At 48.0% G+C, this 16,806-nt stretch overlaps 1 protein-coding gene across 1 annotated transcript in view; it reads right to left on the reverse strand.

Annotated features, from left to right (window-relative positions):
* Nucleotides 1-837: 837 nt before the first annotated feature.
* Nucleotides 838-16,806, reverse strand: part of LOC144785023 (chemokine-like protein TAFA-1) — a 262,643-nt gene continuing 246,674 nt past the window's right edge. The window contains exons 4-5 of the mRNA XM_078664140.1: nt 9,715-9,839; nt 838-2,982 (exon numbers count right to left, since the gene is read on the reverse strand). Coding sequence (XP_078520266.1) covers nt 2,965-2,982; nt 9,715-9,839 — 143 coding nt within the window. The 3' untranslated portion in view covers nt 838-2,964. The remainder of the gene's footprint in view (nt 2,983-9,714; nt 9,840-16,806) is intronic.

Below are 16,806 nucleotides of genomic sequence, written 5' to 3' on the forward strand. Positions count from 1 at the left end.
GCGCAAAGCAAAATTGCCTATCAGAACACCTGTATGTATTGCCTTTTCCAGGTGTTCATTCCAGTTCACCAGTTACATCTGGTTTCTGATGGAACCCATTGCAGCACAATGTTTTACGAAGACTGGCCCTGATACGTACAACCATAAATAAACGAGGTGAATTGCACTGGTTAAATAATCACACTGAAACCAGACACCTCTGGACTCCAATTACCAGTTCCAAGATGCAACTGGAGTTCACTGGGATCTTTCCCAAATGAGTGCCTAGATGCAAGAGAAAACATTTGTTAATGGCCAACTGGAGTTTCTACAACACTTAGGAAGCACCATTGAGATTTCAGAGAAGCGAGCAAATCAAAGTGAGTGGCACATGTACGTGTGTCACGCCCCCATGGGGATGATGCCAGGTTTGTCACATAATGCACAGGTATTTAGATATCCGGGAGTAACTCTGGCACTTCTTGCCTACCCAACGTTGTCTTTGTATAAAGACCTTCGGCAAGACGCACTTTTACAGAGGCACCGTCACTCTTTAGACGTGCTTCAGAGTGGTGAGGACTTCATTGTTTGAAACCATACAGCAGCGCTCCCAGGCTGCCCACAATCACACAGTGTGTCAACTTAACAAGTTACTAGATCAGCTTTTAGGTCCCAACACTTCACATCCTTCACCACCACAACTCTCACACCAGGCTTTTCCTTTGGAAACTCAATATTGCATCCCACGACTGGCCACACAGCAGCCCCGGTCTCACCGCTCTGAGGAACACCCACAAAGACACTCACCTTTCCTCAATTCAACAAGAACACTTTTCCTTTAAAGAACCACAAAGAAGCTCAGGAGCAATTTTATCAACAATGAAAAATAAAATAACAGAAAGCTCGAAGAACAACAGGTTGTGTCTTCACGGCGCCAGCGCTGTGGTTCGGAGTGCCGGCCTTGTGTGATCGCCCACACCTTCAATCTGATGAGTTGTGCATTGTTTCACTTTTGCAGTCCCAGGAGGAGCCTTCACTCTGAGCAAGAGGACCCAGCATCTTGCTGGTGGTGGTAATGAGAGGGAAAGATCAACGACTCTTCGATAGGTGGCTCGAACTCACGCTTGCGGATCCAAGCAATGATGGTTGAGGGTCACCACATCTGTTATGATGGTTGTCCTTTAGCGAAGAGAGCTCACCATTGCATGTCTCTTCACTTGGCACTCTGTACCAGACCACCGTGTCCTCAAGTACATCTTATAAATCTATCTTTTACAGTTTACAGCAGGGTTGGCAGGGTGTCTGCTCCTCAAGCTGGTCATTCAGCCAGATATCACAGTCTATAACCAGCCCCTGGTGTCTTCTTGACACTTTGTGAACTATCGAGAACCCGTAATCGATTGGCATAATCAAGAACTTAGGAGACCCCAATAACATCTTGGCCTTTCATTAACCTTCAAGTACTACGCCTTGTGGCTCGTTGTCTGAGGTTGGGAAATCACTGCATGTCTTAACTTAACCTCGAACTTTTAAAATTTTGTCCGTATCTTGACTTGACCACGAGGTCGATGGACAACGACCAATACTTGACTTAACCGCTATCCTCAAAAAACTGATCGTAATGTGACTTAGTCATGAACCTTAAAGATCCTGACTACATATTGACTTAATTGTGACCTTAACCAGGGTCCTGAGGGAACTGAAGATTTTTTTTAACTGAACTGTGAACTTTCCAGAACATTGTCTTAACGATGAGCTCAATATCGCTTTAACAATTTTGAAGATAATCAGGAATTATAGGAATCTTTAATTATTCATGAATTATTCATGAATATGGAAGACCATTTTATTTTATTCATTTATTTATAAAGCGCAGCATTCATCCCGTAGGGATATCACGGCACTGAAGTAGCGGGCACGTGGTGGTCAGGGCTGTTACGGTAGATTTCTATATCTTAACATAACCAGGTGTTTTTGAGGAGTTTCCCAAATCATCACTTACCCACACATTTTTAAAGAACTTGGACATGTCTTGACCAGCCATGAACTCTAGGGAGCTTGACTCATTGTTTCCTAACCCATGGGCGTGAAAGAACTAGGTCAAGTATTGACTTGCACAAGAAGGTGGAAGACCTTTGACCTGTCTGGACATAGACAGGAACTTAACAAAACATGATTCATCCAAAACTCAACTGTGAACTTCTAAGAACCTGACCCTGTCGTCTTGATTAAACTATAAACTTGGAGAATGTTGACGTGTGGCGGAGGAAACCATGGCTCCTCGCGTTGTCGGCTTACTACATTCTTCTTCGATAGAAGGGGACAGTGAACGGATGCTGTCCTACAGATGACTCCAACTCTACAAAGAGGTTGAAAAACACAAAAACAGAAAAGGAGTCAATTGGGAATCAGTCTTTCTTGACTTGTATGTCACTTGTGAATAAATCTATGGCTTCTTAAGCAATCCTTGAGCGTTAGAGGAAGGAACACCTGTATGGATTGTCATTGTCCCGTTGAAAGAGCCCTCAAACAGTGAACCGGAAGGATAGTCCGCAAAATTCCATCTGAGGCAAGGTCCAACCAATCAGTGCAAAGTGAGTGGGCGCAAAGAAAGCAACGTCTTGAGCCTAACTCCGCAGACCCCTTTCTGCCAGAAGCTCCCTGTCGCGGAAGGGTATTGTCAGATGCCGGAGTCACTGGCTGGTTGGAGAAGAGTTCCTACCACTCAAGGAGAGAGAAGGGATTGGCCATGCTCTCCAACGATGGCCCCTCTCACCAGAAGCCTAGAAGGTCCACACAGGCTTCAGTGCACTATGTGGGCAGGATTGCTGGTTTTGTTGAAAGGCACTTCTGTATCCACGTCCCCAGGGGACCTCTGTTGTCCATGTGCTGTGGTGAGAGGAAAGTGGGGTTCAGAAGTGCTTTCTGAGTGTGCAAAGCCAGTGGTGTCTCCCTGAGTACGACTGGAGGAGGTCTGTGGAGATCTCAGTATCGCGGGTGAATCTGCAAAGGGGTAAAGAATGTGAAAAAGTGTTTGTTAGAGCACTTTACAGAGGCAAGGAGAAGGTCTTTCATACAAAATGTGCCCGAAGCACTTTACCGAAAGAACAATTGGACCTTCAGGTAAACTATTCCCCCAAGACTTCAGAGGCACAGTCATCTGAATGGAAGCTGTATCCTGAAGCACTTCACAGATAAAGACACTAGACCAACCATTTCCAAAGACTGTGCAGAAACACAGCACTCTTGAGGCAGGCTCCTGAATGCACTTTACAAGCAGAGACCTCACACTGCCATTTAAAATATATTCCAAAGCACTTTTCCAGCTATGTCTACAAGCACTTACTATACTCCTAATCCTATCCATATAAACTGTTTGCCAAAGTACTTTTCAACTAACTGTATTTAAAAATAACAAACTGTATCCCACAGCACTACATAGAGACACAGCCCCATGCACTTAAGCTGTTTGCCAAGGCACTTTTCAAACTGACTGTACTCCAAAGCACTTTACAGAGAGACCTCTCCATCTATATAAACTGTATCTCAAAATACTTTACAAAAGCACACGAATGTTACAAGAAACTGTTTCAAAAATACTTTACGGAGACAATACACCTTTCATACATACAATGTCCGAGCACTTTACAGACAGAAGCACCACAACACCGTCTACAAACAGCACTGACGCACTTTACAGACAGCACCCTTAATGCAAACTGTGCGCCAAAGCACTTTATGACTTTACGGATACAATACTCCTTCTGTATAATCTATCTCAAACACTTTACAGACAGAAGCACCACACCATCTATCCCAACAACACTATTGCACTTTACAGACAGACTGTGCACCAAAGCACTTCATGACTTCATGGATATAATACTCCTTCCATATAAACTATCTCAAACACTTTACAGACAGAAACACCACACCATCTTTGCCAACAACACTGAAGCACTTTACAGACAGACAGACAGACAGCACTCTTAATGCAAACTATGGCTATATGCAAAAAACGTTTTTTTTGGTCGCAAATGGATTGATTAGCAGACCGTAAAAAGACATTTTGGTATGTACAAATCCCAAATTATGATTCAGTAATCTGTTATCGAATTGCAATTGGGTTTAGCGATTCAGTATTTGGAAGGAGTGTATTTAGGACGTGCCTTCCAAATTCAGAATTGCAGTGGTATGTATCAATCTTTTGAGACCGAATTACAGTTGCCAAATTTTCATATTTTACCAAAACCTGAAAAGGCAACCGTTTGCAAATGGGAATTCTCCTTTGTGAATGTTGAAACAAATATATTTTAAGAGCAGGCAGTTTATTTTTTGTAAAAGCATCCCGTTTTCCTTTATTATAAAGCAATTTGAGACGTGGTGCTCTGACCCCAGCAGGCCACCATCACTGTGATGGCTGCAATTCCAAGTGGGTCGCAAAGTAGGACCTACCTCATCAATATTCATGAGTTATTTCGTTTTGCGATCCACTAGGAATCACTAATTAAAAATTCTAGGTTTTTGTACACTGCCAATTCCTAAGAATCGCAATTAGGAAATCGCAATCCTTGATTCTGTACATACGGCCCTTTGCGTCTTCACTGATACACTGCACCTTTCGAAGATGCAATGCTGTTTATAAACAGGACACAAGCAGACCGCATCTTTCATACAACCAGTACTCAAGTCCAGTCAAGAATTCCCTTCTAAACTTAGGCGAGGGAGGAGAAAGGCTGGATGTGTAACAAGCTGAGTCTGAGGCGCCCTGGCGGAGCTGCGTGTGGATGACACTGCATTGCAAGACAGGATTGGGGTGCACTGGCGGAGCTGCGTGTGGATGACACTGCATAGCTGCTGCAGGACAGTATTGGGTTGCACTGGCTGAGCTGTGTTTTGGGTCCCAGCATGGAATAGCCTGGAATAGCCTAGGTCTGGTAGGGGAGAGGGGGGTCAGGATTGGGGTGCTCTGGCAGAGCTGTGCTTTGGGTCCCTGCACGGAATAGCCAGTGTTTGATGGGGGGGGGGGGTTCAGTATTGAGGTGCACTGTCAGAGCTGTGGATTTGGGTCCCTGCATGGAATACCCAGTGTTTGATGGGGGGGGGGGGGGCATTATTGTGGTGTTATGTTATGTTATGTTAAATTGGTCTTCTATAGGGCACGGCTACTCCAAAGGAGTGTCCCGGCGCTTTTTATCGGTGACCAGAAAAAGACAGACAACACAAAACGAAGATAGATTCATTACAGAGGGCTCTGGGAATCCAGCACCATAGAGAGAACGTCCTAGCGGATGAAAAGCCATGATTTAAGGCCCTTCCTAAAAGCCAGTAGATTAGATGTGCTACGTAGAGTCAAGGGGAGTTGCGGAGCTCGCAGCCTAAAAGAGCGGCCTCCAATGCGAGCCTTTTTTACTCGGGGAACCACAGCCAGGAACAGAGACTCTGATCTCAAAGATCGGGCCGGGTGGTAAAAGGCGAGCCTCCTTTGGAGATATTGAGCTCCCGAGTCGTGCAAGGCCTTGTGGGCCAGTGTCAAAGCCTTAAACACTATCCGCTTCCGGATAGGCAGCCAATGGAGCGACTGCAGTAGGCTAGAGGCTCTGGCCCGCCTGTGGAGGCCAAAGATGGCCCGTGCGGCAGTGTTCTGAACCACCTGCAAGCGTTGCAGGAGATACTCCGGTAGGCCAAGATATAGAATGTTGGAATAATCTAATCTTGAGCCGATTAAGGCCTGAACGTAGTCCTCCTGTGTTCTTCGGAGAGCAGAGGGAAAAACTTCCGGAGCATCCTAAGGATGAGCCAGAAACTGGGATCTAAGCGTCAGCCCGTTGTCAATCTTAACTCCCAGGTTCTTTGCTAGCTGGGATGAGTGCGCTGGAGGGAACATGTCGGCAGGCCACCATCCATGCCAATCTGGATCTGATGGGCAACCAAAGAAGAGTATCTCAGATTTATCTGAGTTGCACTTGAGGCTGTTTAGCTGGAACCATTTAAAAACAGCCCCAAGGCACTCACGGATACTCTCGCCCTCAAAGTCTTCTCCCTTCCGGCAAGTAAAGAGGAGCTGGGTATCGTCGGCATAGGATACGATCTGGGCCCCAAAAGACTCCACCAATGTCGCCAATGGGGTCATAAAGATGTTAAAAAGAGTCGGGCTCAGCACGGAGCCCTGAGGGACTCCGACTCCCAATGGCGGCATCTCGGCGGAGCAGGAAGAGGCCCAGACCGTTTGTCGACGGTCAGCCAAAAAAGATCTAAACCAGCTGAACGCCGTCCCCCTCAGACCGATCTCATAAAGTCTGGCAAGTAGACCCTCATGGGGGACGGTGTCAAAAGCCGCCGACAAATCTAGCATGACCAGCATAGCTTTGCCTCCTGTATCCAGCGACTCTTTAATGGCTTCAGACACCTCCAACAGCGCCGTCTCGGTGCTTAAATTGGGGCAGAAGCCAGATTGGGAGGGATGTAACAGATCGTGAGACTCCAGAAAATTGGAGAGCACAATATGGACATGTTTCTCCAAGATCTTAGCCAATGCAGGGAGGAGCGAAATGGGCCTGTAGTTGGCAGGAGCCTCTGGGGCAAGGCTCGGCTTCTTGAGAAGGGGGATGACCATAGCCTGCTTCCACGCCTGCGGGACCACCCCTCGGCTCAGGGACAAATTCAAGAGCGGGTTGGCTAGAGGATTAACAATAGCCGCCATTTTCGCCAAGAATTTGGCCGGGCATGGATCAAGAGGCGACCCAGATTTAAGATTAGCCATAAGTGCCAATGATGAAGATGCCGAAAGTGGCGGAAAAGCTGCCAAAGTTGGGCCTGAAGGGGTTGGAAAGACTAAACCATCCACAAGGCTGGGAAGAACATCAACCAGCCTTGTAGGAAAGGAGTCCTGAATCAACTTTATCTTAGTGGTAAAAAAGTTGGCAAGGGTAACAACCCAAGATTCAGAAGGAGGGGCCTGAGCTGCATTAGATCGCGGGGTCGTAAATTCTCTAACGATCGAAAAAATCTCCTTACAGGAGTTGGCTGCGGCCTCAATTCTCCTGGCAAAATATCCTCTTTTCTCCTGGAGAATTTCCCGGTGATAGACTTTCACCGATAACCTATAGGCAAGCCTCGCCTCAGCATCGTACTGGGACCGCCAAGCCCTTTCGACCACTTTACATTGCCTTCGAGAATGTACAAGGGCTTCGGTGAACCAAGGGGCAGAGACCCGTTTAGGTGTTAATCGGGGGGGAATCACAGGTGCTAGATCGTTCAGCCTGTCCGTTAGCCACATCTGCAAAGATTCTAGGTCATTATCCAAATCCCCCGTAAAAGAGAGAGGATGGTCCAGAGAGGCCTGGGCCAACATCTCCGGGGTCACCCGATGAAACGCCATGGATGCTGGTCCCAGATGTCTCAGACCAGTGTTTGATGGTTTCTTAATGCGCGGTATGTAAAAATAGGCCAGCCGATGATCTGACCAAAGTACCAGGGTATGCTCAGACGTGAGTCCCTTGCTCACTTTGCCACTGGATTCAAGCAAGCCGGGCTGAAGACGGCTGGAATGCCAGAAACCGGTCCTCGGAAGCTTGTTTCCGGTCCAGGGAAGACATGGCTTGGCAGTTCGGGCTGGACTGTTCCCATGAGGCACAGGGTCAGACTGATTTGCATATAGCCATGTCTGAACTGGGGTGGCAGAGTGGGCTAAAGAACGGTGATGGATTAAACCCAGATCTTTTGACTGGGTGTGAGTGTTTGATTGATTCAGATGCTCCGTCCATCACCACCCCCTTTTGTACCGCTGACCAAAGTACCGGCAGCAATGCCGTCACCTCAATAGGTGACGTAGAAAAGACCTGATCTAGGGTGTGGCCCCTGTCATGGGTCGGTCGAGAAAGATAGGGAGTCAGGCCTAAAGGTGCCGTAATGTCGATCAATTTAGTTGCGTCGGGGTCGGAACTCTCATCCATGTGAAAATTGAAATCCCCGGCGAGTACACAATGCTCCGCTCTTAAGGTCAGCGTTGAGATTATCGACTGGAGCTCGTCAAAAAAGGATCCTGCCGAGCCGGGGGGCCTATAAACTAGGAGCCCTTTAAGAGATTGTTGGGGTGACAGTGTTATGGAGAAGGCAAGGGATTCGGAGCCCGTGATGGCCTCCATAGGGATGATAGAACATGCAAAGGCTTTGTTCACCACGAGTGCCACGCCCCCACCTCTCCCTTCCAATCTGTCTTGCCTAAAAATGTTGTATTCGGGGGGGATAGCTGTAGCAATATCGGGGTTAGATGACTCACCTAACCAGGTCTCTGTCAACATCAGGCATACCGGTTTTTCAGCAACAAGGAGATCAAAAATTTCCTGGGCATGTTTGGGAGCAGATCTGGTATTTAGAAGTAGGCAGAGATGCTTCACACTAACCACATCACTAGTTGATGTCGAGGGCGGAACACTGACCAAAGACCATCCACAGCCCGGGCATTTCCTCTTGCCCCTGTATCGACCTGGAAAGACTATATGACAGGCACAAAAGGCCTTTTGGAGTGACCGAAGCTCCATGGACGAGTAGCACAACATAATAGCACCATAGAAAGTATATGCAGGAAGGCCGAGCCTGGCCGCTGCTCCGCGCGCCTCCGGGACGCTGACGGGCACAGACGGGCAGGACTCTGGCACGACTCCGGCACAGGTCTGGTGCGTCCGCTGAAATGCGTCCGCTGCGCGGAGAAGTGTACGTTCTTTTTATAGCGCTACTAGAGCGCGTGAACGGCCTGGCCCACACCCAATATGGCCGCCAAAGCCAGATCCCAGCCCTCGGCGTCGATGCTCGGCCGAGGGCGGTCCGGGGTAGGGGAGGGGTGAAGGAGCAACGAAGCGCTAAGGAGCGCTAGGAAGTCTCAGGGTCTCAAGTCTCTGGCGCTTATTAATCAAGCGCAGAGAAGCACAGCATTAAAATGTCCAACACACAACACACAATTTAAAAATGGAAAGAAGAGAGCGAGACCTCCCGGCTTACGCCTCAGGAGGGAAAAAGGTCACTGCAGATGGTAATCCCTGGGCGAGGATTCAATTCCATTTTTATAGCGCTGCTAGAGCGCGTGAACGGCCTGGCCCACACCCAATATGGCCGCCAAAGCCAGATCCCAGCCCTCGGCGTCGATGCTCGGCCGAGGGCGGTCCGGGGGTAGGGGAGGGGTGAAGGAGCAACGAAGCGCTAAGGAGCGCTAGGAAGTCTCAGGGTCTCAAGTCTCTGGCGCTTATTAATCAAGCGCAGAGAAGCACAGCATTAAAATGTCCAACACACAACACACAATTTAAAAATGGAAAGAAGAGAGCGAGACCTCCCGGCTTCCGCCTCAGGAGGGAAAAGGTCACTGCAGATGGTGCACTGTCAGAGCTGTGGATTTGGGTCCCTGCATGGAATACCCAGTGTTTGATGAGGGGGGGCAGTATTGTGGTGCACTGTTAGAGCTGTGGATTTGGGTCCCTGCATGGAATACCCAGTGTTTGATGGGGGGGGGGGGCAGTATTGTGGTGCACTGTCAGAGCTGTGGATTTGGGGCCATGCCTGTTCTGGAATAGCTGGGGATCTGGATTGGGGTGCACTGGCTTTCATGTCCTGGTATACCCAGTGGCTGGTGTGGGGGGGGGGGGTGGGCGATGACGGAGCTCTCTGAAGGGGGCGGGCCCTTTCTCGGCAGCTGAGCGTTCCCCCGAACCCCATGAAACGCTTCCAATGCGCCCTCCTTACCTTGGTGGTTTTCACCCGGTTGCCCTGAAAACACATCCAACCCGAGTTGTCCGGCAGGGTCTTGCACTCCTCCCCGTCTAGACACGGCTCCATCTCGCACCACCACTTCCCGGTCACGATGGAGGCTGTCGGGAGAGAGCAGAGACGGCAGCGGTTACTAATGCACGAGACCTCAATGTCGCTGTGCTGTGGGACTTCTTGGTCGGTGTATTGTGTAGGGTAATGGCGCTCCTGGGAAATACGCAGTTAGTATATACTAGTGTACAATTATGATTGCGGTGCATAAGTGTGGGGAGAGCCACCCTCCTCCCCAATGTGTGGATAACCACTGATAAACCAAAACAACAGTCCCTTGCACCCGCCGACAGTATACAGAGGAGTTGGCCTAACGGCTAGGGAGCTCGACCTCGGACCTGGGGATCTGGGTTCGAGTCTCGGTAACGACGCCAAAACCTCCTGTGATTCTGGGCAAATCACTTAATCTCCCCGTGCCTAAAATTAAAGTGTGTCCTCATGTAACGTAACTCTGATACCTGATTCGGTTCGGGTCTAGTTCGCGCTATATAAAACTCTGAAAAAAACCCAATAATAATAAAATATATATATTATGTATCATTGACAATAACAATAGTGATATTTGCACAGTCTTTGGGGGGTGAGTGAGTCTTTCTGTGGACACGCCGGAGGCAGCCCTGCTACTGAACAGAGGGTTTACGTTTACGGCAGTAAAGACTTGGTTGCTGGCAAGAGGGACTAACTTAGGGGCATATGTATGAAAATCTGTGTTTGCGATTCTCAAATAGCGATTTTTTGAGAATCGCTATTTGAGAATTGCAAAACGGGATGTATTTAAAAATTCGCAATTTGTTTTGCGATTTCTTAGTATTCCTTAATTGCGATTAGCAAATTGCAAAATCGCAATTAAGGAATACCTTCCCATTCATTTCAATGGGCCAGGAGGCCCATAGGCATGAATGGGAAGTCATTCTCAATTTGCGATTCGCAATTTGAGAATCGCAAATTGAGAATAATTTCAAGGGTGCAAGGGTGTCATAAGGACACCCCGAGGCACCCCTGAAATTAACATGTGTGCGCATATGGCGCACATACATGCCCAAAGGGTATGTATGTGCGCCACATGGCACCTTGACAAATGCCAAAAGTGCATTTGTGAAAGAAATCGCAAATTACCACCAACTTGAAGTTTGTGGTAATTTGCGATTTCTTAAGAAGAAATCGCACAACTTGAGTGCTTGTTCCATAGCATTTAAGGAATCGCCAATTTTGCGACTCCTTAATTTTGCGATGCGATTTTCCTAATACATCCCGTTTTGCGCATTTTTTGTCATAAACGCTGCTTTTTTGTGATTCGCAGCATTTGCGACTAAAAATTCCTTTCATACATATGCCCCTAAGCCCCCAAAGAGTGGTTTTATTATACCACGTCGTCATTCTTCATGATGGATTTATGACTTCAACACACAAGATCCACACTTAAGAAAAGAATTCTGGAGTACACTGAATCTTGGACATGGTAATCACGGTTACACTATACTGTGCAAATATCACTGGCGTACTAGAACCCATTTCGGGTCGAAAATACAACCAGAACTGAGGATCCATACAAAGAGATTAGAGGCCTGAAAAAGTCTCTACACACAATTAAGCACACCGAAACACGTGTTGGCTAAGGATTCAAGATTAAACTGAAGTGACTGTTTCAACGGAGGAACAAGAGTGTTTTTTATTATTGTCAATGATGCATAATATATACTGTCGGCGTGTGCAAGAGACTGTTGTCACTGTGCTGTTCATCACTCGGTGGGTGTAGAGGTGACGGACTGCATGTGTGCAACAACCTCGGGTCATCAGTGCAGCCCCAGACTGAGCTCAGAGGGGGAGGCCTGGGTGTGTGTGCAAGAGATGCCGCCGTGCAGTTCAAATGTGAATGTAGTCGGTATTTGTGTTGAACCCACTGACTACAGTTCACCCAGGGTATAGTTCAGAGTGCCAGGGACCAGGACCTTCTGTGCAAGAGACAACACTCTGCTCTGGTTGTATGTTAACCCGTTTGCTGCTGCCGTCGGCCAACGGCCGTCACGAGCACTACCTCGGTAGTGCTGCGCACGTCCGTTGGCCGACGCAGCTCCACCCGCTAAATAGAACGTTCCGCACTGGCGCGGAACGTTCTAAGCAGCAAACGGGTTAATATGTGAAGGGACAGACTCTTGGGCTGTAAAGCAGCCATGCTGTGCCATACATGAGTTAGCCTCAAGTAGCCGTCTCTTATAGCGTAAAGATGTTGCTGCATCATTTATTTATTAATTTGTGCAGCGTGCTGTCTCTTAAGGTGTAAAGATGCCAATATGTGCTTGTATTTCTTTAACAGGTGCATGGACCGTGTTTTAGGCTGCACAGATGTCATGCAGCACCAAATATATGTTAGTAGTTGCACCTAGCGGTTTCTTCTGGTGTAAACATGTCAATGTGCATTTGTTATTCACTAACGGCTTCAGGGAGCTGTCTCTGAGAGTATAAAGATGTCAGGGTGCACTTGTTATCTCTTAACAGGTACAGGGAGCTGTCTCTTCTAGTGTAAAGATGTCACAAGGCACCAACAATATGTGAGGTACAGCGAGGCTGCGAGGGGGCTCCTGTTGTCACTTTGTGTTAAAATAGGTGCAGAGAGCTGTCTCTTAGAGTGCGGATATGTCACTGCTCCTTGGTGGAAGGGAAGGTCTGTCTCAGATGTCATGATGCCATCATTATAAGGCAATAGATGATTGGGGTTTTCTGAGATGTCATGGTGTTATGTTATGTTATTGACTTTTGTATAGCACACATCCTAAAACTGGTATGACTTCTAGGGTGACCAACTGGCATGGGTGCAAATTCAGGAAGGTAAGTGTAAAAATTCAGGACAAAGGGTCAAAATTCAGGACAAAAATTCAGGACAGAAGGTCAACTTTCAGGACAAAACTTTGGGCCAAAAGGTAAGTTTTACAGACACATCAAAGTAAGCTGCGCGATAGTATGAAAGTAAGTAAATAGACAACCACTTGAGTACAAGTCAAAATATATTAGGTTGAGACAATCTTGCACTTCACAATTTTTTGTTATGCACGCAGCTTTGAGCAACTGTGCAGGTCTTTTTTGTGGTACTTCATATGATAATAATCTATTTATACGGTTACTGCACTTGGTTGTCCAGTCTGATATGTTGCTTACTACTCATGGTCCTGAGCAGGCATGTTTGGTGAGAGAAGTGGTCAGGAAGATCTGCTCGGATAGACTTTGTTGCTAGCATCTCATATCTGAGTGCCATTGTGAGATGTAACACGGCAAGCATAGGTGAACTAAAGGGAGGACTGCTGGAATCAACCCACTATAGGGAACACATTATGGGTGTTTCAGCAAAAGGAACTTAAAATATGGCATCTGACTTTGCTTATGGGGGCTTTGCAGAGAGTTGCACTAGCTGACGGAAGTCACAAAGGTGCTTTTCCCTGCAGCTTTCTTAAAGAAGGCACTGTTGATACACTATTACTCAGTTTATTATTGATGCCTTGCCTATTGCTACAAACACAATATACATCTCAAGCACAGCTCAGGGCACTATGAGGCTCTCTCTAGAACCGTACACCTAAAACAAAACATGTAAACATTTACAATTACTAGTGTAACATTAAAGTAGCAGTTGGGTGTCACTTAAATGTCATATGCATGTGTATAGATACCACACATAAGCACACATGAAATACAGAATAGTAACACATAGGTCAGGGAGTAGCGGGAACATGTAAATACCTCCCACTCTGAACTAAAGCTCTTATGGCACCAAGAAACCAAAGTAAATCAGCACAACCCTCCCCAGAAGAACTCTCTTGTCCACGGATCTAGCCATTCATCCTTCCATCAAACTCCTGATATCCTCCAATTCAAATTTACATTCTGTCATCTATTAATTCTTTCTTCCCTCATTCAGTCTTTCACCATTCATTCTGTCCTTCCATCTGTGTGCCCATCCATATCCAAACCTTTTCAACCATTTGCAAACCTATCCATCATCTATCCATCATTTCACCCATCCATCCCTTCATCCACCCTTTCACTTATCCATCCATCATCTATCCACCCTTTTGCCTAATCCATCCTTTCACTCATCCATCCACTCTTCCACCCATCCATCCATTCACTCATCCATCCGACCATTTACCCTTTCACCCATCCAGCCATCCTCCTTTCACTTACTCATCCATCCACCCAGTCACTCATCGGTCCACCCATTCAACATTTCACTCACTCACTCACCCATCCATCCTTTCTTCCAGCTCTCCACCCTCCCTTTCACTCGTGTTTGCATTTGTTCATTCATCCATCTTTACATTCTTCTTTTCACTCATCCAGGCACCCATTTGCCCATATATTCTGCCAATCATTTATCCATGCTTTCACTCATCCATCCATCCATTCATCCTCCCTTTCTCTCTCCATTCAATTTCACGTATCCACCCATCCTTCCATCCACCCTTCACCCATCCACCCACTCATTCATTTACTCATCCACTCAGGAATCTATCACCATATCACTCATCCATCCTTTCACTCATCCATCCATCCTTTTGTCCATCTGTCCTCCCATTCACTCACTCATCCATCCATTCTTCCACCCATCCATCCATTTACTCATCCATCCAGCCATTTACCCTTTTACCCATTGAGCCATCCTTTCACTTACTCACTCATTCAGCAAGTCACTCATCCATCCACCCATTCAACCTTTCATTCATCCATCCATCCTTTCTTCCAGATCTCCGCCCTCCCTTTCACTCATGTATGCTTTCTTTCACTCATCCATCTTTACATTCTTCATTTCACTCATCCATGCACCCATTCACCCTTCCATTCTGCCAGTCATTCATCCAAGCTTTCACTCTTCCGTCCATCCTCCCTTTCTCTCTCTGTACCCCTTTCACTTAGCCAGCCATCCTTCTATCAACCCTTCCCTATCTACCCACTCACCCATTTACTCATCCATCTATTGACCCTATCACTCATCCATCCAACCTTTCTCTCATCCATCCACCCTTTCACTCATCTATCCATCCTTTTGTTCATCTACCCTCCCTTTCACTCACTTCTTCCATCCACTCTTCCACCAATCCATCCATTCACTCATCCATCCAACCATATACCCTATCACTCATCCAGCCATTCTTTCACTTACGCATCCATCCACTCAGTCACTCATCCGTCCCCCCATTCAACTTTTTACTCATCCATCCATTCATCCTTCCAGCTCACCACACTCCCTTTCACTAATGCATGCATTCTCTCAGCCACCCATCTTTGCATTCTTTTTTTCACTCATCCATGCACCCATTTATCCTTCCAGTCTGCCAATCATTCATTCATGCTTTCACCTATCCACCCATCCTCCCTTTCTCTCTCCATTCCCCTTTCACTTAGCCACCCGTCCTTGTATCTACCCTTCACCAATCCGCCCACACATCCATTTACTCATCCACTCATGAATCCATCCTTTGACCCTATCACTCATCCATCCTTTCACTCATCCGTCCATCCTTTCTCACATTCATCCACCCTTTCACTCATCTATCCATCCTTTTGTCCATCTGCCCTCCCTTTCACACACTCATCCATCCGTACATCAATCCTTTCACTCATCCATCTATCCATTCACCCTTCCACTTGTCAAATCATCAATCCACCCATCATTTCTCTCATCCATCCACCCATTCACTCACCCATCATCCACCCTTTCACTCGTCCATCCATCCTTTTACTGATCCATCCACACTTTTACCCATCCATCTACCCTTCCACCCATACATACATCTATTTATCCTCATCCATCCTTCCACTCACACATCCATCCATCCTTTCTGTCACTATCCATCCATTCACCCTTTCACTCATCCATTTATCCTTTCATTAATCCATCCAGCCCTTTACCCATTCTTTCACTTATTCACAAACCCGCCTTTTCATATTAATTATGAGCTGAGCCTTCGCCTACTGTGTTACAGACAGAAGATGCCCATAAAGAACTTCACCCTTCCATAGTTCCTAAAGCAAGGTGTGGGGTGGGGGAGGGTTCACTATGCCCCTGCACATAGGCAATCTGAAAACTTGGAAGTCATGAGTCATGCATGATGCGCAGTGCCAGGACGTGAGGTGACTGTGACATGTTGTTGTTTCCAGGGCCCGGAGCCGTACGCGCCCTCCTGAGGCGCCGAGGAAACTCCCCTTGTGATCGCGGCTCCAGCGCCAGCATCGGGCCCCCCTCGGCGGCCCCCGTGTGCCAGGAGAGGGCCGCCGGAATCCTCCACAGGTCTCGCTAGGCCTGAAGTCACCCGCCTTCCAGCGCCCCGGCGCTCCCGTGGAGTCTGTGCCGTCATCGTGCCCCTTCGGCGGCCCCCGTATGCCAGGAGAGGGCCGCCGCACCGAGCGCACTAGACCGCGTTAGGCCTGAAGTCGTGCTCTCCCTCCTCACGTGACGGGGAGCGCTGCCGCGTCATCGGCCGCGCCCCCGCCAGAGCCGCGCAGCCATTGGCTGCCAGGATCGCGCCCCTTACAACGAGGCCCGGCACCCGGGGAAAGCCCAGCCAAGCCCGGACTTGTAGCGGAGAGGGTCGTGGAGCACAGGAGCACCCCTCCGATCTCCCCCACACGCTGGGCCTGCCCCTCCACGGGCGCCGGTGCCCCGCATCTGCCGCCTGCACAGCGCTGGGCTGAGTGAGGCCCACGGGAGGGCAGGAGCCCCTCCCCCAGCCCCAGAGCCATTGCAAGGGCCCCGGAGGGCCGAAGACATCAGGTAACCCCCAGGGGAGGAGGGCGGAAGACCGGACAAGGCCCCAAGTTCGCCCCTCCCCCGGGGAAAACTGTGACTTGCCCCCTTTGGCCCCAATGAGCCTCTAGTGACTGTGGGGCCTTGATTAAACATCTAGGGTACTCAGGCCCATTAACTGTTTATGCCTAGTGACAAGCTCAGACCTGATTAACTACTTATGCCTGATGTTAGGCTTACACCTAATCAACCGTTTATGCCTGATGTCTGGTTGATTCATT

The sequence above is a fragment of the Lissotriton helveticus genome, chromosome 10 (genome assembly GCF_964261635.1).
Source record: "Lissotriton helveticus chromosome 10, aLisHel1.1, whole genome shotgun sequence".
NCBI lineage: Eukaryota > Metazoa > Chordata > Amphibia > Caudata > Salamandridae > Lissotriton > Lissotriton helveticus.